At 40.6% G+C, this 24,136-nt stretch overlaps 1 protein-coding gene across 1 annotated transcript; it reads right to left on the bottom strand.

Annotated features, from left to right (window-relative positions):
* Positions 1 to 2,673: 2,673 nt before the first annotated feature.
* On the bottom strand, positions 2,674 to 21,215 carry LOC306740647 (DNA repair protein XRCC4-like; the record flags this gene model as incomplete). The annotated part of the gene is made up of 6 exons (XM_079222876.1): positions 2,674 to 2,798; positions 6,025 to 6,125; positions 7,373 to 7,528; positions 8,173 to 8,339; positions 20,068 to 20,258; positions 21,077 to 21,215. 6 exons carry the CDS (start codon positions 21,213 to 21,215, stop codon positions 2,674 to 2,676), a joined length of 879 nt encoding a protein of 292 aa, XP_079079002.1.
* Between the last annotated feature and the right edge of the window lie 2,921 nt (positions 21,216 to 24,136).

Genomic DNA, 24,136 nt, shown 5'->3' with positions numbered 1-24,136 from the left:
GTGTCATCAAAATCCTAAAAGACAGCAGAAGTCAAAGGTAGAATGGTCAGAAAAAGACCTAGAATTGGTCTCTATAGGTTCATTACTGTCAGTGAAGACACACTGTGATGACCTCAGGACCTAAAGCTGGTAGCAGAGGTAAAGGAAGAGGTGAGGAGGTGAAGACGCAGAGACAACACAACCCTATTAACCCTCTGCAAAACACCCCTCAGGTAGTTTGGGCCGCAGAACATCTACCAAATAAAAGGGCAGATGAAAATCGAGAAACAAGGGGGAGGTAAAAATGCTAGTTTAGAAAGTGGAAATGAAAGAGATGGCATATAGTTTATTTTCATAATGAAAAGAGGGAGGAAAACATCAGCAAGACATGATGAATAAGCAGCAACAAAGCAGCTTTGGTTCGTTGTTGGTGACACCCTATTTTCAGGGTGTAACCTGTTGTCCCTCAGTAGTTGTTACTCTGGTCTCACACAGAGCCAAGGTTGAGGGGCTCGGCAGCCAAATTTAAGTTCAGGGCGAAGTCCGACTCTTGAGAAATTGCTTCCATACTGTTGGTCCAGTTACTCTTCCATGTTCTCCAAGTCATTAGCAGCATTAGCAGTTCTCGAGGAAGCACTGGAGGGCGTTAAGTGCCTGTTATCACATGACCACTTACGCATCTGGGCAAAGTCTTGACGGCAGCTCCAAATGGTTTGGAAACAGATAGCGGCATTCATTGCTCGTCTTTAGATTTAACGAAGTAGACAGACAAGCAGCAAGTCTCTCCCGCGAGCTGTGGCAGGTAATTGTCACAGAAAGCAAACCAGATGGCAGTGACATGCTCTGGCTTTCTGAGAATCTCTTTCTCAATCTGGGACAAAATCTGGCATGAAATCTGGGGACACCTCCCACCATTGTTTCCTGGTTGTCACTGTTTTGGTTGCTGGTATTGGGGTGAGGGTTGACTAGTTGAAAGCAGCTTGCCACATAGCTGAAGAGGGATCAACAAAACCTTTTCATGAGAAGACCTTTAGATTTAGGGCTTTAATCATATTCATGGTGAGTCCTGGATGCCATCTTTGTTAATGTGGTGGAGTGGGGGTGGGCGGAAGGGCAAGAAAACATGAAAGACAAAAGGGAATAGAGAGTAGAGAGAGGGCGGGGAGTTAGAGGTTGTCCATGATTTGAACCAATAAAACAATTGCATCACATTTCAATATTTAATATTTCATGTCTTAATATGGAGATGGACTTCGGGAATTACATTTCAAAATCTTGATACGAGCCACAGCTGAATAATATTACCATGGATTCTGCCCAAGAAATTAATTTGAATGTTTGATCTGATAGAGTTTAAAAGGAAAGAGTGCAAACAAGAGAAGAAGTGCACGTTCTCACTGGAACTCAAAAGCTACTGCTGTCATTCCTCAGTTGAAGCAAACGACACTACACACTGCAGTAATTTTCAGTTTTGTTTATTTGCAAGCCAACACCCGAATGTAAGCGGTGGGAGGATGTTATGGGGTTTTTAGATCTGAAAGAAGTGTCACTACAAATAATGTAGCAGAGGTGCTCAACTTACCAAATTAATTATATGACTATCCCACTGCAACCACCGTCTCTGGAGATGGTAAAGTTACGGTTGTACGAGCATTTTCTGAATACAGAAAGCACGAGATGTTGCTTTTCAGATTTTTTCTTGCAGCAGTATCATACAAAAAAAATGCAATGTTAGATAGAGCCCACGTGTAATCGTAAAAGGCAGACAGTCAACAACCTCTGATCCTTCTATTGCAACGCGTCAGTATGAGAAAACATGCAGCTGTTGAATGTGGAAAGACCGCACAACATCGCATGCATGAGCCGGATGTTCAGGAGACACCTCTGAAAACCCAAACATTAACAGAAGCTGATTAATATCTTAAAGCCTGTCAGACCTACCAGTGAGTCTGGCTTTCTAAAGTCATGTTGTTAAAATGTTCACACCCATAGAAATGTATTTGTAATTCTACTCACGATCCCAAGGGAAAATCAGAAGAGCTCAAAAAGTTAAAAGCCATAGATTTCTTGTGTTTTTCACAGTATATTTTGTGTGGCCTATTTATTAGGAGGAAACAGCTAGAGTACTGTATCTGTGTAGTGCAATCAATACTACAAGGTGTAAGAGGAAGAAAACCAAATTATGCAGAAATGTGCAGAGGCCGAGAGCTGACAAAAAGATGATTCAACCTTCTTTAAGTGGAGGATTGGAAGGAATGGGGGAAACATATTCATAAGGGACCCCACATCAGTTAGTGTGCAGAAAATGACAAATAAGAAATACAAAATTAGGAAAAAGATAAAAATGTTTCACAGGTCCATAAAACAAAGCTTGAAATAATGTCCTTTCATTGTTGTTAAACTCTGGTTTGAGGCCACATGGAACAGTTTATTCTTCAACTGAAATAAGACTTGAGTGATTGTGTGTCATGTTGACACTATCTTAATACGAGCTACTTGAAAATCTGCAACATGTAATCTTGTTTTCCCATTTGAACTATTCAAAGGATATGTTTTGTACTGCGACTGTATGTGAGGAGAGGCTCAACAATACAGCTATGAACAAAAAAAAAAGTAAGTAAATCTAGAGGAAGCAGTGGCTTACCAAATATGGTGATAGATTTGTTGCATTTGTTATCTGACTAACCTGAGGTTTTATTCCTGCTCAAAAGGTTCTGGGCTCAGGCTGTGAGGCAACCTACGCTTCCAGCTCCGCTCTTCATCCTCCTCCTCAGAAAAGGTCTTGTCCAAGGAGATGCCATGGCACACCAGACTACGACCTGCATGCAACACACACACACACACACACACACACACACACACACACACACACACACACACACACACACACACACACACACACACACACACACATGTTCAGAAAACCACCTTTGAGACTGGGTTTTACTACATCATTACTTTGTATCTATTATCTTCGATTAATGATGTCATTAAAATCTGTAAACTATCAAAGCTGTTCATTTGACAAACTTGTTCACTGTAAATCAAACATATGAGATGCAGCTAAAATTGTATTACAAGTTCTCTAAACAAATGCCTCTAAATGTCTGGACACTGATGTCTTGTCTTGTTCCAGATTGCTTTCTTCTTTTTGGTTTCATTACCAAAACCCAAATTCTCCATCCTTATATCTCCATTAGTGTCATTTGTGACACATTTGTGGCCGTCTCAGGGCATACTGCCTTAGTTAACCTCTGTTAACCCTGGACAACTCAACACCTAGTTTGTGACGTTTATCGGGAATAGAGATCTGACATTCCACACAAGCTCGGTCATACAATTGTTTATACACTGACAGACACACAAACACACCTGTTTGCCCTTTAACACTGCTGCGAGCTCATTCAAAACATTTGACAGATTGAGCAGTTGTGTTAGATCAAAAGAAATACTTAGAAGACTTGATTATCTGTCTGATTAGGAAATAGCACTTGTCGTGTGGATTGTGAACTTAATGCTACTGTTAATAATAGTCTCATGGGAATCAAGTCTGACATGACAGTCTATCTGAAAAGGCCCATTCGATCAAGTTTTATCCATTTCTTTCTTCCTGCTCAGACACTCATCCCTTAAGTAACACTGCCTCCCTCCTATCATGTTTTAACTATGCAATTCTTAACTGGGGGGAACAGGTCAAAGGGAGAGTTTCTTCTTTTATCTCCAATTCTGCCCTGTCATTACTCTTTCTTATCAGGAATATGAAAACACACCTCCAGGCACGAGGGTTGACAGGGGCCAAGCCAGTCAAAGGGGAATTTTGAGGCCCACTATCTGTAAATGTTAAGTAGATTTATTAATGCAAATAAAACATTTGCTATCGTGCATACAGTTTCTCATCTAGGTCAAACTTCATTAGCATATTGTAACACAACCATTGCCATGGATTCATGACGTGTTTCCATCATGGCCAAGTGAACGCCAAGAGAGAAACGCCCCGAGACAAATTTGTTGGACAGCTGAATTAGTGTAAATACTACAACCATTTTTGGAAACACCCATAATGTTAAACAGCTCAGAATACAGAGAGAATACAGGGGCAAAATCATCAAGGCAGATAATTATAAGAGATATGTGCCGGGTGATTTTTACTGAGAAGCTGAAAACACAAGAAAGCATTGTAAACCCTTTTCTGGACTGCAAACAAAATGTGTGAGCCAAGACCCATACTGAGCAATCTACAACCATCAGCCATCTCAACTGAAGTGGAGAGTGTGTGTTGTGTGTGTGTGTGTGTGTGTGTGTGTGTGTGTGTGTGTGTGTGTGTGTGTGTGTGTGTGTGTGTGTAATAGGAGCATAATGACAGAACCTGCTGAAGGCATCAGTGTATTTTGCAACTGTATGAGCCTTGCATTTGGGGGGTGAAGGAGAGCGATCAGTGGATTATCCCAGCAGATTGCAACATGTAGTACGGGGGGGGTATTACTCAGCAGATGTGACATCACGCCCGCTCTGCATGACGCAGGAAGTGGCCGACCACCTCATGGTTGGCCGTGTTGAAGCAATCACAGCAGACTTCGCTGGGTGGGTTTATGACTCACTGAAAAGTGTTTCCCAGAACCCAGCTACCCGAGGGTATTTTCTATGCTTGTGTGTGCTTTTAAGTCTACGTTAAAACCCCCTGCTTACATGATCAGTTACATTCGACTGTTAAGTTTATGAGACAGTAAAATCAGTTCAAGGAAAGTCAAAACTCAACAGTTTCACTGAAAGTCTGCATTAATTCTGAGTCACATCGTGACATATGACATAACAAGGAGTAACGCGAACGGGCTCCACGGCAAAACACCATCAGGCGACTAAATCTCACCTATGTGTGAGATTTGGCTCAAACCACAACACTCGTGCCTCATTGGACGAGGGCCACGGGAACCCCAGGGAGTCCCTGTGATATGGCCATGACGTCATTGAGACTATAAACATCAGTGCATACCTTCACTCTGCACCATCCAATGTGACTTGATTCGTATGAAAGGCATTGAAACAACATTGGTGCCTTAAGGGAAACGTCTCGGTGGTAATCTTAACTTCGCTGGTCAAACAACAGACTGTTTTGGATCCCGAAGGAGAAGCTTGCCCCGTGCCTTGTTTTTTCTTCTTCATTAAGTTCACTAAACTATTCATCTGTCGGGCTTCATGTGATGAAGTTACAGTTGCTGTACTTTACTGCTGCGAGAGGATTGGCCTTGTTTTGAGTGTGTTCTTCTTTTTTTCTCCTCCTTTTCAAAACAAGTCCCACACACATACATGCCGTTACACTTATTTCACATGGCGTGTAAGTGCGGTCTCTATTGTGTATGTTATTCCCCTGTTAAATAATCACAACCTCGATACCATTGTGTAGTTTAATCACTTATGAGATTAAGCCCGCCACCTTTCGACTATTTTGACTATTGACATTGTGAGTGAACACCAGTTTAGAGACTTTAGGCCACAGTAAGGTTTTTGGTTCTCTGATCCCAGAGTGGTGCACCATTATTAACTGTTATAAATATATGTTAATAATCCTGTTCATATTAATCCTTGTTTTAGTATCAATAATTGTGTTTTCATACTGGCTAATAACCAAACACGCTGCTGCCAGATCCCAACACTCACACACATTTGTGCGTGTTAACTCCCACACAAACAGCTAACTGCCGATTCTCATCATGTTATGAATTGCATTAATTCAGCTGCCTTGCCCCGAGAGAAAAGCCTTTATTATTTCATTCTGAGTAATTACAGGGCAAGGAGATGCTACAGTCTGGTTATTATCACTTGTCTTGCTGTTGCAACATATTGTGACGCAGACAAAGATAAAAACAATTTTAAAAAAAAATGTCTATATTATACATTTGTAACACTAAATCATCAATTCTGAGTTGGGAGATACTCATTTATTGGTTTAGGAGCAGTTTTCACACAAACACACACACACACACACACACACACACACACACACACACACACACACACACACACACACACACACACACACACACACACCTGTGAGGAGAATGGTTGGCTCCTGAGATGGATGAATGCTCTGAACTGTCCCCTCTCTTCTGTCCTGACTGTCGTTTTCTCCCTGAATTGTGTCATCGTCACTAAAAGAAACAACAGAAATTTGAGAACAGAAGAAAAGATATTTGTTGTCGGAAAAAATCAGTGTTTGAGGAGTAGTGTGGAAAAACAAAGAAGAAAATTGAGTTGGGGTTTGAATGTGCTGTTGAAACAAAGCCTCTCAGTTTACTTTGCTGGCAAATCTTTGGGTAATCATCTTTCAATATTTTATATTACTGTCCACAGGGACAGGGTCAAAGCCAGACACGTAAGCAGCTATTATGAGTAAAATCTTCCATCCATACGCCATGACCTGCAATGGCGGAAGATACAGAACAGGCTTGTAAAGAAAGAAATTAGCCACCGTCCGTGTTCTGCAGAAGCCAAAGGTGTGGCAAGCACATACGCAGATCTGATGGCACTATGCTGACCGGCTTGGAAACTAAACTTGCAAGTGTGCAACTAAAGCAATGACTTGAATAAGGTGATTTACCCTTCATACAACACTCTCAGTGCTAAACAGTAAATTAGCTAAATTGATTGCGACACTGTAGAGTTTTTCTTGGAAAGTATTCAACAAGTAGTGTATAACTACAAGAAAAAAACTACAAGTCATTTTTTAAGAAAAAATGTGTTGATGGTTCCAGCTTCTTAAATGTAAGAATAAGCTGCGGTTTCTTGCTTCAACTGTAGTAAATTGAATATATCAGGCTGTTGGTCAGACACAACAAGACATCTAATGACAAAACTTCGGCCTCCAGGAAGTTGTGATGTGCATTTTTTGTTTTAAAATCATTCACCAAATAATGAATTAAGAAAAGTAATAGGCAGATTATTTGATAAAGTTCTTAGTTGCAGCCTTATCTGTTGACTTTGTTGCTTTGTTTGTACTTTCTTTTAAGGTAACACATTACTTTCGGAAAAGTGTCTTTTGGGATGCTTCATAATCAACAATAATAAGGGTTGAAATGTTAGTTTGTGAAATACACTGTGCAACGTGAGTATTTGACATAATCCCCCTATGAAATAGACAAATAGTACAATATGTCTATACTTCAACGTAACACCTAGTAGCTTGCATTTTATCAGACCCAGATATTCTTGTAATGACCACGTAATTTATAGCCAGGTAAACCCTGTATATGAAACATTAAAAGTTGAAAAACATAAAATATAAACATATTTCACTTGCATTCACTTGCAACTTCACAGTTCACTTGCATTTTAAAGTAGCAAAGCTAGCTAGTTATGCCAGAGCGTCACATAATTAGTGCAAAGTCAGTCTGCTGACCTTTGTCTTCCTTCCTCATCTCTCTGCTTGCCGTCAGTCTGGCGGACAGCATCCTGCAGGGCTCTGATCTTGGCCTTCTTCTCATTTAGCACCATAACAAAACGTGAGTACAGCCCGCCCTCCAATATCTCCTTATCTTCAACCTGCTTCTCCAGCCTGGTGAGAAGAAACACACCAATGTGAGTGCAAATGCATGCCAGCAATGGACTCCCACATGCACACAGAGTCACATGTACACATGCAAACACAGACAGATAAATGCATGTTGGAGAAGCGGAGGATTCTTGTTTGTTTGCCTTCAGAGGTGAATTTGCTAAGAGGAATGGTGCTGGTGCCTCCACCCTGTGCAGACGTTAGTCACCCACATCCTCCCTCTATGGTAATGCTCCATTTACTGGCCAAAGACTCAACATGCAGATAAACAATTACACAGAAAACTACTGGAAAAGAAGTCATACATGAAATAAAAAGACATAACTGAAATATTCAAAGTTAGTTCCCAGAAATCCCAAGACCAGTTTGCAACACTGGGTGGAACCCTTAATACTCTCAATGGGCGACCACTGATGATGTCATACTTAGTGATTGCTGTGCATATAAACAGCTGGAAATGCAGCTTATTAAGAAAAAGGAGCTTGCATGCAAACAAGACAACCAACAAACAAATTACAGCACTGAACATCTTTCAGGGGAATTTTCCATTTGAACTTGACATTTGCTCTCCATCAAATATGTTTTCATAGACACACAATTGAATCGGTCAGCAAATAACAAGTGGTGGGGTTCCTCCTCATTCTTACTCTCTGAGAATTCTCTGGTGCTCCTGGTTCAGCTTACAGTTTTCCTCCAACAGCTGGCAATTTTTGGACTCCAGATATGTACTGCGCTTTAGGGACTGGCCAATCATCTTCTGGTTCAGCTCTAGTGGGTCTGGAGCTGGCTGGAGCTCCACAGAACCCAAGTCCAGCTTACAAAGGGAGGGAAAGAAGAGCAGAAAAAGAGGAAGGAAAATGAGAAAACAAGATCAAATGAGAGTACAAATTGCATGAGGTTCAGCATTCATATCTAAGGCAATACACTTTTCTCTTCAAGCTTCAGGCTTTCATTATTCATGATAAGTTGACAAGCACAGAAATGAGGGAGGACCTCAGTACTCCACCAGTCTTCCTCTGCATTGACAAGTGACAGTTAAGTTAGTTCATGGTAAGCATAACCTTCAGGTGCCTCCCTTTGAGCATGACTGACTGGGAGTAGACAGCAGGACTGGTTTAGGACTATGGCTGCGTTCAAAATTGTTGCAGCTGCCCTTACAAAGTAAGTACTGTTGCATGCAGTATGCATACAATTGGGACATACTTCTTTGTCATAACATTGTGCCTTGGACTTTGACCCTAGGCTCATATATCCGTCGGCTTCTGTCAATGAGCTGTCATCAGTCTGTCATCAGTTTGTGCTCTCTCGGCAGCTTGGTTGATGTGACGTATCTTCCGCTGCGCAGAGGATTGTGGGTCAGAATGGCCGGAAAAGCATGCTGGCCTGAATACTGCAGAATGCAACCGAATGCAGTCAGACATCCTGATAATCTTGGCATACTGTATTTGAAATAGTATGTACCGGTATGTATGCGTTCTAAATCTTTTTCTGGCAGACTAAATCGTATGGTAGCACTCTACATCTTCCAGCTGCCCCGAGAGTACCATGGGATCCCATGAGGAGAGACTGGAGGGGGGAAAGCACTACAATCCTGACGTAAGATAAATGGAATTCATAGACTGATTCATAGATTAGTGGATTAAGGTAATAATATTGCATCTAAAGTAGCTTCCCATCTGTGAAAACGAGAAAGCATTTGCACCACAACATCATCTGAAGAAGCACGTTAATATAGAGGTGTAACAAATTATTACATCACATTTTCTTTCAAGTGGGAGACCTTTTCAAATGTTGAGGTGTTTTTTTTCTGTCTGGGGGAAATACAGGATGAATTCATTGGTCACCAGTAAACTATGCAGGTGAGCACACAGTTTCCACTCTGTTACTTCTAGTCTGTGACTTTTTGGAATCACAGACAGGCTTCAGATGTAATAAAACATTCCTCATTTGGTTATCATTTTGGCACTAAGTCACAGAGCGGATCTGAGGCAGAACAATTCTAACTTTTTTGAACATTTAGTTGATGTGTCAAATTTTCAAGATTCCACCATAGCAGTCCCGTTTTGAAGAGGCAAAATAGGACTAAATCTACAGCTAACATCTATAGTTCTATACAGAATACCCCAAGGAAGCAAAACACTATTTGAGTGTGCACAAAGTTGCAAAAGCAAACAAATAGCTGCACAGTCTTTGTTTGCTTGTTGCCTTAGAGATTTGCCCGCCACACACACACACCACACACACCACACACACCACACACACACCACACACACACACACACACCACACACACACACACACACACACACACACACACACACACACACACACACACACACACACACACACACACACACACACACACACACAGGCCCTGCTTATGATGCATTCGGAAACCAGAAGGTGACGAGGTGCTAAATCTTCTCTGGGCTATGTCGAGGTCGCAGACCAACTGTAATAAAGCCGCAATCTTCAAAAGCTCTCATAAAATACTTGTCATTTTTTCACCTGGGCTGATGCTGTCCTGGCAGGCCACACAGCTGTTTCCCCTCCACTGGTGAACCTGAACATGTTGAGTGGACATGTGCTTCACATCACTACCATAGCTTCACTAGCTTAGCCTTTTCTTATTATTATTTTTCTTTATCTCTTTCTGTCAAATGTTCTTCTCTCTCCTCCTGTTTTCTACACCTCTTTCTCACTTTGTCTCCAAAAATAAAAACGTATCTGCAACGCGTTGTGCAATAGAGATACTATTAATGGAAGAATAGTATCTCTATTATTATGTCACATCATGTTAGCCACAATAGCGGTTAAAATACTAATAACTTTGGAGATCCCCTGAATTGTTATTGAAAGCCACCAGCAGATAAAAATGTTCTCTTATTAAGTGAGACTTGACATCTATGAGATGGATGATTCATGCCTCCTAAAGATCATCTTACTTTTTCTTCAAGCCCCACCAAATGTACCATTTACAACCAAATGTCTGATATTCTTATCAGCTTTAGTTGTACTTTTTGTTTAGTGCTTTTAAATATTATGGTAAACATGGTAAATTGTTCTGACCCAGAATGCTTTGCGCAGAGAAAGATACATCACATTGACAGAGCTGCAGAGAGAGCATGTGCATCCTCACATAGTTTTTGAGCACAAGATAAAACAAAACAGGTTTCGTATATCAACATGTTTTACCTTGTACTACAGCTGGAAGATCATGGGAGGATCGCAGAAACCCATATTACACGAAAATCCATCGGGTTAGGCTTCAAGTAATGCGTTTGTGTGCGGTAAACCAGGGCACAGACCAAGCAGCGCCCTTTGAGGATCTACTGGCAGCTACAGGGCTTTAGTGTGTGAGACAACACAGAGGCAACTGTTAGTTCAAAACCATAATCCTCCCTAGCTTCTAAAGAAGTTAGCGTAGAATGCTGCAATCATTATAGCACAACTGGAGTGTATTTCTTCATTGAAACGAGCAATAATGGAAAGATGTTTTCGCTTTTTGCCCGACTACAGTAAGAGTTTGATTGACAGATGGTTCATCCAATCATCTGTTGTTGTTTTTTTCAATTGCCTGACCTTTTCCAACAAGTGTTCAATAAAGGCTTCTGAGATGGTACTGTGTAACATACCATCTGGTGGGTCAGTGGTCAAAAACTCTATAAATAGGAATTTATAGCTGACTGGCTCACTTAGTGACTCCATTCAGTATAATTCCTCAAAGCAATCTGTCTAGATTAAGAGATCATTCTCTAAAAAAGACACTTTGAGTAGTGGCATGCTTATTCCGTACTAGTGCTGCCAGTCTGATCAAAACAAGGAAACCAGCGATTGAGCAAAGGTCAACATAATAGGAGGTGGGCTCCTCTGGGACCCAGAGGAGCCCACCCAAGATCTAAGGGGGATGAGATTCCCAAGAACTCGTAAAAATCTAGAACAACATCAGGATGTCACAGTGATACAGTGCAAGCTCCTCTCAGGGGCTTAGAGAGATTGTGTGTGACACTGAGCCCCGTAAGTCATAGGTAAGTTGACAGAGATTCAGTGTTTGTGCAAGATAGTCCACCAGTAATAAGAAACTGGTAGAGACTGGTGGAGCTAAGAGGCCCAGTAACAATGGCTGATGTTTGGCTCAGTCATAAGGTTGAATGGTGTTTAAGTCATCATGTCCACTTCAAAGATATAACTTGCACACTACGGTAGGCCACCCATTATTATCTCTATGCACAGATAGGAGGTCATGATAACTGTGAAAGCTTTGATCTTACCTCAAACCTCCCTTCCATCTTCTCCTCAAATCCCTCCTCTCCTTTTTACTACCTGTGTCTAAATCTCTGCAGTGCTTCCAGAGGAAAGCAATTTGGCTATAAATCAGCCATGTGAGAGAAGATAATGTGAAGGCTTTGGACTGACATGCTGAGTATACTAATATGTACACACTTTAAAGAATGTTGTCCGACATTTACTGTACAAGTATCTCTCCATTATAATGTCAAATGTCACATTTTGTCTTACCCACTGACATTGTTTAAGACCATAATCTTCCTGACCAGCGTGTTATCATGGTATTACCATCTTAAGACACCAGATACAGAGATCTAAACTGGTGGAAGCACAACCCTTATTTACTGGCTTAACGTTGGAAATGACACTGCAGCTGCTGTTTATTTCTTCTGCCCCTTCTTTTAAATACCAAAAGGTTGTGTTACTTTCAGGGTTTCTGAGAAGAAGTAAACATTTGAATTCCAGTTCACCAAAAGTTTACCTTTAGCTTACTGGGCAACATACAGAGAGGACGGATGCACTAGTCAAAATATAAATATGTATAGGCAAGTTTTACACCAAGTTCCTTGTTAAAAGACAGAAAGGGGCTAAAAAGCTCCCTTTATTTTCTAGAGCTTCTGTTTCTCCCCTGAGACACAGAGATAAAGTTAAAGGTCAGTCTGCACACTGTTGCCAGTCTCTGCCAAGGTGTGGGAGGTCAGACTGTTTGTCTGTGATCCAGGACCCACTGCCACATTTTTCTACTGTGTTACTAAACCAACAACACAATGAGTAACTTATTCACAGCTGTTGATTAAGGTGCCATGTGGCTTTCATATTACATGGTGGGCTAATTTATTTAAATATGAATGCAGCTAACATTAGAGGCCAAGGCAGACATAAAAGAAAATACCTAAAAAATGAGATGAGATGCAAACCATCAGAAAGACTACTTTTTGGGATGAGACATACTGTAAATAAAATCATCAAAAGAGGCAAACAAATATTAAGCAAAAGGTGTGAATGAAAAAAATCTTTCAGGATTCAGGAAAAATTCCAACAATACAGCACGGTCCAATGTGTGTGTGGTCTGACTGTTTGTTTGTGTGTGTGTCTCCACACAGCTAGCCAGACCATAAGGTCAAACCCGTGGAGAAAAGGGGCGTAGGTGTGGAGGACAAAGCCAAAAGAACACAGTCCCAGTGAAAAAGACACCATATCACAGTGGAGGCACAGAGGACACAAAGCTTTCCTTATCTCTCTGTCCAAGACCTGACTTATGACCAAACCCACAATTTATTCCGATGGATCAATGGACAATAACCCCTATTAATCAATAACTATTAATCAATATAATAACAGTGAGTTAGTATCATTGAAATTTCAAAATTAAATTACTATGGCATATTTATTTATGTCATTTGTTGACAAAACGTCCAGCTCATAATATTATATTTATATTATCAGTATATTTCATTTTAGGGCAACATTTCTCTCTTTTTTTATTACAAAATAATGATTGTGTCCAAAGGGAACAGGGAAGTGAGTGGGTGAGCATTGCATGATGACAAAGAGACTGTGTTCAAGGTTGGGGAAGGGTGCTCAATATGGTAACTGTGGGCATGGGGCAGAGATCAGCTTGACCCATTCTCAAATTCTCAAAGACACAAGGGCAGACAGAAATAGTGGGACACTTATTGATGAATATGAAAGACTGACCAGCAGCATCATCTATTCAGGCTCCCTTGTCCACTGTGCAGAGGCGTCAGATAAACGCCAGATAAACGCCAGATAAAGAACAGGATGTGAGGGAGGACAGCACTCACTCCATCCCCGATAACATGAATGTTCCCATAAACATTGGGCATGCTGTGGCACAGTACCAGCGCAGATTGGGTACTGGATACGTCGGTGCACCAGACTCTGCATTCAGGAAAAAAATCTGGCTTCCAACACTATTTCCCACACACTAAAAACAGAAAAAAAAAACTAAAAGCCAAACCTGTAAGTGTGGATGATTGCAAATTGTATTCTATTTTTTTTCTATAACCACAATAAAAGCCTTTTAGCTGCTTCATGTGACTGAACAGTTACTCACACTAACGGTGACAGTGGGCATTTTGTGTTTGGGCCTATCAGAACATGGCCACTTAACTAATGCGATTAAAAGGTTCACATGAGGGCAGGTGGTGCTTTTTGGCATTCGTGTCCAGATACTATAGTGATGAATCACATTGTGGAGAGGCACGATGTTACAATGGTTCCAAATTTAGTCATTTGATTATTTAGCTGATTGAAAGATTGAACATTTCCTAAATGTCAGGATTTGCTGTTTGTTGTTCTCTAATTTATTTAATTGTAAATTGTTTATCTTTGGGGTTTTTAACTGTTAACTGTTAACTGTCAGACAAAACTTCAACACTTGGTCTCTGGGCAATTTATTTTTTCGACATTCTAAAAATAGCAATACCATTGACAATATTTGTTGCAGCCCTGCATGCCAGTATCACAACTGCTTCATTACAGCAAAGAGTAGCTTAAGATACATGGCTTCATTATCTACCACAAAGCATGGAGGAAAAGTTGCAAAATATAAAAAGAGAGGGAAAAAAACACCGAACCGATGAGAACGTAAACAAATATAAACCCCTCAAAAAAAACTTACATGAAGACAGGGAAGACAAAAACAGGCCAATGAATGATCAAAAGTAGTTGTTAATGTATTGTCTTTATCTGTGTTTTAGTTTACAATTACAAATGATTATGTGCATGATTTACAGATATTATTGTTTATAAATATTGTTGACAATGGCGGGCTGTGAACATACAAACACACTCAATATGTACAAGTAGTACATATTGTATCATTTCAATCTTCAGAATTTCAATAATTCAATCAGAATAAGAAAACATGGACTACTGGCTTAATTTTTCACATCTGGATTCCACCAGTGATTTATAATACAAGTTATATTTGACACACATAAAACATTGACAATCAGTGTCACATGCTTCAATCCAGCATCCTGTGGCTCCAGTTACCACAACTGTCAAGAATCAGAGTCTCAATCTCCCTGGATCGAAAGAACGTAAGAAATCTGTCGCTCATTGGTACTCAAAGAGTGGCTTTTTATTTATTTTTATGAAATAGCTGGATGCCTCTGAATAACTGATCAAATATTTGTTGTGACCATCACACTGTTTGTCAAAGTGCTACCAAGAAAAAGAGAGGCAACACAAGTAACAGCGGATTGATGTCAAATAAGGTGCGCCACGCCAAAAACTTAACTACCATAGTGGCATTGTGTAATCAACTCAATGAGCACAATTAGGCCTCCATTAAAAACACTGAACTGAAAAAAATGCAATAGTTCATCAGTTGTTTGGGAGCCAAATCAAGGTGGTCTTAAACAGATGTACAGGATCTGTTAATTCCCCTTAAATGCTCCTCAGAGCGCTAAGTGTCTGTATAAGTGTCAGTACAAGAATATTTAGTTTTGTACGGATGACATATTGGTATTTAAACACACATTAAGGAGGAGAAGATGTCTGACTTGGCCATGAAAAACACCTGCTTAGTAGCAGTTTAACAACACACACCCACATTACATTCATCATTACAACTTCAAGGGGTCATAATCATAAAATATTAATGTCAGGTTAAGTTCGCCACCTGTTTAGTCTCTGGCCTCTTTTCTTCTATTACCAAAGTAAACTTAGCTCATTTTGGCACCCTGAAATTATCTGGCTGGGAAAATATGTTCCATTTTTTAACCTCTGACGTGTTTGAAAAAAAAAGAAAATAAGGGAAAAGAAGAAGCAGGTGTTAGACAAGGGTGGTATTTAGCACTTAATGCAAATAGCACTCAAGGATTTGATGTGTGTCTACCACATACATACTGCACAACAAGTGATGCTTACTGTCAGCAACAGTGTGAGCATTGATTACATTTTTAAATAGCCACACTTGGGGCAGGTTAGATTTGGGCCACTGTGTGAGGTCTAGTTGATCCTTTTAGCAACTACGTTTTCCCTGCTCACAATCAATAAATACATACTTCCACCCCAAAACAAACGAGAGAGTTCATTTCTTCTTATTATTATTATGAAACCGATAGAATTGTTTCATTTGGGTATATCAAAGTCAGATGATGGAGGCTGTTCTTTTGTTCGTCTCTCTTGCGGCTCACTTATGTTGATGGTATGCATTTGAAATACGTTTTAGTGATTTGATGGAGTGCACAGAAGCACTAAGAGTTACAATAATTAAGGCATCAGAAATGCATTGTGAATTATTGTCAATATCAATGAACGATCATTCCATTAAACAAGCCTTGATCAACTATTGTTACTACTAGGGATGTCCCCAGTAGTATGTAAAACTAGTAAATCATTGTAGATCTTACATTAACAATCAAACTGAGCTATATTTTGGGAAATATTGTGTGTGCGTGTGTGTATGTTTTTGAGTTAATTTCTATTCTTGATATCATAATTTCCTTATTGAAGTATGAGATGTAGTTAGTCACCGTTTTGTCAAGAATGTCAAAGGCCTGGCCACCTCATTTAAGACCAACAGTATCTTCACACATGTCCAAACGCAATGCACATGTGTATACACAACCCACACATAGACACACAAAAAAGCCTGGAGGAGTAGGAAAAAGAAAAGAAAAAGCTCTAATCAACTGTTGTCTAACATTGTTAGATGGGGACGGCCCTATCCATAAATCAGGTTTTATGGTCTCTGCAGTGTTCCGAACCCCCTGGCCTTCTCCCTCTGGTCTCCTCTACCTGCAGCAGTCCCAGGACCAAAAGCTCACAGTTAGGAGGCAACAGCATCCTCTCACAGTTTGGAAGAACAACATCACAATCCACTGAAAGCCCCGTGACCTGTACTCCATCAAACCTGCCGCTCACTGTGAACTATGTAAGAATTGCCTGAGCACAGCATGCAATACAATACTGCTGCTGCATAAATTAAAAAAAGAGATGTGCTTTTATCTCGAGAACTGATTGTTTACATGAATGCAAACTAGCTCCACCTTGCCATTTACCAGACCATCAATCAACAAACCCTTTTCCCCAAACGTTTATGAGCTGTGGCTGTTAGACAACTGACTTATATTGTTGGTATTGGATGACTGAATGATTCCTATCTCTGGCTTTTCAGTGGCCCGAAGGCAACCAAGCCAATTTAATTCTGCTTTAATGTGGGTACACTATAATCCTTATCTTTTTAACAGCCCCCTGTAAAGAGTAAGACTTCCTTTCTATTTGGTTGTATGTCGTTAGATGCGTTTATCCTCAGGGAACAGTGACAAGGGGGAAGTGCATGGTGTGGATTCAAGAGGGAACTACTGAGAGATACACAATGAACTCTCTCAAATTGAGCTTCAACAACATTTAACAACATTCCTGCAAACTTTTGTTTCTACCCCTTACCCACTTAGAGCAATGAACCAAATGTGGTACAGAAAACTCATTAACTATGTGTGATGTGCGCCTGAACAATGATGCAAAGCACCCAAAATCCATTCCTGTGAGTACTACAGAGCCGCAGCAGCACAGCAGTCTCAGAGCTGCAGTTCCAGTCCAACCTTGTGCTCTATGTCGGCAAGAGAGGTAAGCAGTATAGAACGACAGACATGACAACTTTAAAAGTTGTGTCAGCTACACCATGCTGGTACCGATTTCACTATAACATTGGCAATTTCACAAAAGGGTTGTGCTGCTTTTGCAGATGCTAAATTTCACACAAATAAGACAAAAATAAACTGTACAATTCTCAAAGCACGCATAAAGGGTGAAATGCACCCCTAATTGACAAATAGTGTCTTGGTGCCCCTGTGCTATATTAATGTTTTTAAATTAGCCGAATTGCAAACATTTGGCGCAAAATTGGCCACTTTATACTATCTATCTAAGTACGTAATCTGAATTCCTATCAGAAGTTTCAGAATTCTTCAAGTTTAGCAGCTAAAGTAATTATTGTACGTGATTTGAATGTGCATGTGGATGCCGGTAATGATAGCCTTAGTAATAAGTTAGTACTGAGTTTATCTTAATATTAGATTTAGACAGATTCTGTCAGAGCGTACAGAAACCCACTCACTGCTTTAACCACACCCTTGACCTTGTTTTGGCATATGGCATTAAAATACAAAATGTAATAGTCTCTAAACAGAATCTTCTTTTATCTGATCATTACCTCATAACTTCTGAAATCTGGAGTGTAGGCCATTAGGCAAAGGTCTCTACACTGGATTGCTAGCTGATAATGCTGTAGTGCTAAATTTAAAGAAGCGATTCCATCTGTATGTAATTCAAGAACCTTGGTTAGTTTGGCGAGAAATAAATAAGAAGGCCCTCCGTAAGGCCAGAGCAGCCTATTATTCATCATTAATAGAGAAAGATAAGAATTAAACCACTGTTGATCCAGAGGTGTTGGCTAACTACAGACCGATCTCTAACCTTCCCTTCCTCTCTAAGATCCTTGAGAAAGTAGTCGCAAATCAGTTGAGTGACTTTCTGTAGAACAATAGTTTATTTGAGGACTTTCAGTCAGGATTTAGTAAGCATCATAGCACAGAGACAGCACTGGTGAAAATGATTAATGACCTTCTAATTGTATCAGACAAAGGACTTGTGTCTGTACTTGTCTTGTTTGACCATAGTGCTGCATTCAAGACCATTGATCATAACATCCTATTACAGAGACTAGAACATTTGATTGGCATTAAAGGTACCACACGAAGCTGGTTTAAATCATATTTATCAGTTCAATCTCAGTTTGTATATGTAAACGATGAATCCTCCAAGGTTCTGTGCATGGACCAACTTTATTCACCTTACTGCATATATAAGATTCATTTAGGCAATATTATCAGAAAACACTCCATAAACGTTCATTGTTATGCAGATGATACTCGATTATATCTATCGGTTAAGCCAGATGAAACAAACCAGGTCGCTAAACTTCAAGCATGTCTTGAAGACATCAAAACCTGGATGAACTGCAACTTCCTAATGTTAAACTCAGACAAAACTAAACTCATTCTACTAGGCCCAGAACACCTCAGAAATCAATGACCTGACATCCTCGCAGCTCGTGTACTAACAAAAACTAAGAAAAGAGATCACATTACTCCTTTATTAGCTGCTCTGAAGTGGCTCCCTGTAAAACCAAGACACACACTTAAAATATTTCTCTTGACTGACAAAGCCTTAAAATGGTGATGCACCATCATATCTTAAGGAGCTTATAGTGCCATATTACCCCACTAGAGAGCTGCGCTCACTGACTGCGCGGTTACTTGTTGTTCCTAGAGTCTTAAAAAGTAGGATGGGAACCAGAGCCTTCAGTTATCAAGCTCCTCTTCTGTGGAACCAGCTTCTACTTTCAGTCTGGGAGGCAGACACGGTCACCTCGGTCACCTCAAGAGTAGACTTAAGACTTTCCTCTTTCATAGTGCTTATAGTTAGGGCTGTTTCAGGTTTGCCCTGGTCCAGCCCCTGATGTGCTGCTATAGGCCTAGACTGCTGCGGCACATCTTAGGATACACTGAGCTCCTCTCTCCTCTTCTGCACATTACTGACTCTACTTCTTCCCCGGAGTCTTTGTGCTTTCTCGCCTCTCAAGTTTACATGGATCAGGGTTTCATCTGGACCGTGGTGCTGCCTGACACCCACCGCTACTATCATTAGAATTATTAGTCACTGATACCATTACTGCTTTTATTATTATTATTATTCAATTATATCCACTGCCGTTATTATTAGTAGTCAGAATGTTTCTATCATTATTCTGCCTGCTACTCTCATTGTATGAATAATTTATATCATATGCATTGAATGTGTTATAAATGTTGTTGTGTTTTTCATTCTGAACAGATCTATTGCACTTTTGTCCATCCTGGGAGATGGATCCTCCTGCCTATGGTTTCTTCTTTTTTTTTCCTCTCTACCCATTAGCTTTTTTTTTGGGTGGGGGGGGAGGAGGGTCCTGAACCGATGTGAGGTTCCGGGACAGAGGATGTCGTATGTGTACAGATTGTAAAGCCCTCTGAGGAAAATCTGTGAATTTGGGCTCTACAAAATACTTTTTATTTAATTTAATCTAAATTAGCCTCATTGCAATAACAGTAAAATTCACAAAGATCAGTGCTAATAAAAACAATTACAGTGAAATTCTTCAGAGAGTTGGTGGGAACTGAAGTGCATTTATATAAAAGTTTCACGTATAGTAGTAAAAATCTACCTAAAGCTTTTGCTCACCGAGATGTCATTACAGATCTTCTGATATGAGAGATGACAGCGATCTGGAGAGACGAGGAAAGAATAGACCCCCTTTTCGCCTCCTCTCCTTCCTCCTTCACCTCCTGTTAGCGCTTGGATAAGATCCTCAACATATCTTTCCCTTGTGGCTCCCACATTGATGGCTTCCCTTGTCACCTCATCTTCTGAAACTGGACACAAAGAATGCATTTATATAATTGTTGCATCATTTTAAAGTTGTACAGTTGAGAGAATGCCAAAGAGGTGATGACAGACTGCAGAGAAAAACATTAATTATGTTGCATGTGAAAGCGGATTCAAAAGGAAGCATGCGCAGAAACAAAGGGGAATGTCGTCAGCTGTTGCACAGCTGCTCACAGAGGGCTGAGGGTCCCAATTAACACATCAAACACAAAAACACTGACGACCCAGAAGCCCGCACATAGCTCTCACAACCCCATCTCTGCCTGTCAATTCTGCAGATGGACAGCAATAGAAAACTAGGGAGCAGTTATGTTCCAGGTGTCCTTCCAGAGAAAATGTACTCATGTGCATATGTAACCACACACACGCGCACACACACAAACACACACGCACACACACACACACACACACACACACACACACACACACACACACACACACACACACACACTGACTTGCACATTGCACATACAAAGACAAGCCTTGTAGAGTGTAATCTACTTTCTACACCTGTAAGCTGCAGCACAGGAGAAACAAGTTCACTGCTGTCCCTCTGGTTTAAGGACCAACAGTTTCAATATTGTGAGATGGGGTCAGCCAGGTGCATACACAGTTTGGACGGTCTGCTGAATGGTAAACCTGGTGACAACGCAGTCTAGTCAATGGTTAAAGACTTTAATTCTTTGCAGATCATATAAGCTGAAAATTGTGGGCACAGTTACGGCAAACGTGGGAGGCTTTGGCGTTGTGAATAATTTCAATGGTCACTGATTTGCAATGTATTTTTGTGTTTTCATATCCTTACCTTCTCCGATCCATGCCGAGCTGCCATCAGTGAGAGCTAATGTGAATCCAGCCCCTAGGTCTAAGGCCCAGTCCACTTGCAAGAAGTAAGGGGTGCCTGGATCAGTAGCTACAGTAATCTGGCGGACTGTACCACTCATGACCTGCAAAAAAGTAAAAGATAGAAATTCATAAATTGATAACTTCATAATAGGTAGCCTTTATGATTAATTTTTCCAACAACGGGTTCATTGCATTGCTTTTAAGATAGTTTGTAGGCCTTCTGTTAGTATTTAGTCGTTGGACCTCTTTCGAAGACCGATCTTGTAGCAATCCATTTTAATGTTGTACAGTTGTGTTAATCTTGCAGTTGCATCAATGAGACTCATTGTTTACTTCTTGGATTTTGTAATAATGTCTTTTAGTGTGTGTGTGTGTGTGTGTGTGTGTGTGTGTGTGTGTGTGTGTGTGTGTGTGTGTGTGTGTATTTAATGGGGGTCTCTCTGAGTCAGTGAAACCACACAGAGATTTTGGCAGGTTTGTATGTGTGCTCACTGACCACCAGCAAGGTAATTACACACTGTGAGAGATAAATTGGAGAATCTTACCAAAAACACCCAGTTGTTGTCCGATTTAAGTCAACGTGTACATTAATCCGACGATCTACAGTTCTTATATTTCTTTAAGTTAGTCTTAACATCCTTGCCTCAAACAGCCAAACTAAATCTCATGAGTTTGCAAAGAATTAAGAATTAAGTCTGGAAACATCAACTACAGCAGTGGTCCCCAACTACCGGTCCGCTGCCCAGTATCGGTCCGTGGCTTCCCTTGGTACTGGGCCGCAATTACACAATTACGTTTCTACTCTGCCGGTGTTCTGGATCAAAATCAAAGCAGAATATTCTGAGATCGGCAAAAAAGCAGTGAAAACCCTGCTTCCATTTCCAACATCATGGTTTGTGAAGTGGGGTTTAAATTACGGAATAGACTAGACATAAAGGTCTAAGTTACGGAGTAGACTGGATATAAAGGTCTAAATTATGGAGTAGACTGGACTAAAGTTTTAAGTTACGGAGTAGACTGGACTAAACGTTTAAGTTACGGAGTAGACTGGACTAAACGTTTAAGTTACGGAGTAGACTGGACTAAAGGTTTAAGTTACGGAGTAGACTGGACTAAACGTTTAAGTTACGGAGTAGACTGGACTAAACGTTTAAGTTACAGAGTAGACTGGACTAAACGTTTAAGTTACGGAGTAGACTGGACTAAACGTTTAAGTTACAGAGTAGACTGGACTAAACGTTTAAGTTACGGAGTAGATCGGACATAAAGAACACACGTCGAGTGTTATTGTCTCCCATTACCCCGAGATGGGACCGGCTTGTTGCAGAGAAACAAGCTCACGGCTCCCACTAATTCGCCGTAATGGTGAGTTATTTAAATCGCCCACACCGTGAAGGCCGGTCCGTGAAAATATTGTCTTACAATAACCGGTCTGTCGTGAAAAAAAGGTTGGGGACCGCTGCACTAGAGTAGATTAAGCTCACAAAGATTTGTAACATTTGAAAACTTCATGCTACACTGGAGATGAAAGAATAACCAAGATTCTGCACCTGCGTGGACTATTTCTCACCTCAAAATTATTGAGATCTTTGTGGATAGCTTTGGAGATACATCACATTTCCACAAGAGCCATCATATTTAAAAAATGTACAGTAAAGACCAATGACAGCCCTTCATGCCATGCGTTCAATCACATGTGAGGGATTGCCTTGAAGGAAGTGAAGAAAAGAACTGTTGCTACATCCTGACACATCTCAAGCTAATTCATTCATGGACATGCCAATACACAACGGGCAAAGCAAACACTGTGGGATTCATGCTCTTAGAGATAGTTTACACTGTAAAACTAAATCATTATTTGCCAATACAGCACTGCTTAATGAGTGTGCTGAGCAAGCTTGTTTGGTAATGTCACCGTGCCTTTAGGCTAATTGATTCACTGCTGCAGTTCAAGTCAAATCTCCTGCCAAAGTAGCAGCCTATGTTTCACAGATCAGTTACAAACAACGTCAATCTCAGGATTACCGTAATATGATCCATCAGAATGTTCATGTCATGTCCTGTCCTTTGGGTGAATGGTCAACACACTGTTTTTGTTTTGTTTTCTTGAGAAACTTTTACTTGATTACGGATGTCCAGTCCAGAACATGTGATTACTGCTTCCACGTGAAGTGAGAGGTAAGTTGGACATCTTTCCTGCTTAACTACAGGGCAAAATGTGTGGAGATGGAGGGAAAAGGACAGCTAAATTGGCAGTTAGCCAAACTGGACATGTTTGGAAAAATGAAAATGAGCGCCTTTGGACACTGTGCTATAAGTTAGGACGTGACAGCACTTTTGTTGGTGTTCTTCTTCTGCGTCCCCTTTGTCAAGGTGATTCAAAATGAGACTTACAGCAGAGATTTGACACGTGACACACTCATGCATACACATGTGAACATGCACAAAGAACTTTGCAGCAGATTAAAGTTGACCCTTTGTGCTTCACGAAGGGGTGTGTCTGAACGAAACGAGATGAGGGAGCTGAAGGGTTCAACTTTAACCTCATAAAGTGAACCAAGCTACTCATTAGTTACTGTAACATCTGTTGTGCAGGGGCGATGACCCTTTGGTAATGACAGAAGGACACTCCAATTAAATAAACAGCGCTGTCTTTCAGGAATGGACAGCTGCGCGAAACCTTCAAAGTCAAAAACACGAAGTCTTCCTGTTCAGTTACTCGATCGACGGACGCGATTACTAGAATGCTTAAATCATCAACCAAAGCCTACCGCTTTAACACTGCGCCCTTATCCTCTTCTCTTGCTCCCTCTGTAATTTCTGTGCTCAACCTTTTCATTGTCATTTCTTCAGCATTGCCGCATATGAAAAACTGCAAGCCATAACTGTGCAGGAAGTACCAGGAAAATGAGTCTCAAAGAGCCTCTAATTATGCATCTTGTGTCTTAAATGAGGAGTTCATATAGAGTCGAAAATAGCCAAAGCACTTAAGTGTCTCTTTAATGGGTCCGGAAAAGTA

Source organism: Taurulus bubalis (assembly GCF_910589615.1).
Source record: "Taurulus bubalis genome assembly, chromosome: 8".
Classification (NCBI taxonomy): domain Eukaryota; kingdom Metazoa; phylum Chordata; class Actinopteri; order Perciformes; family Cottidae; genus Taurulus; species Taurulus bubalis.
Note: the sequence above shows the minus strand (reverse complement) of the source record. Positions and strands in the feature narration are given on the sequence as shown.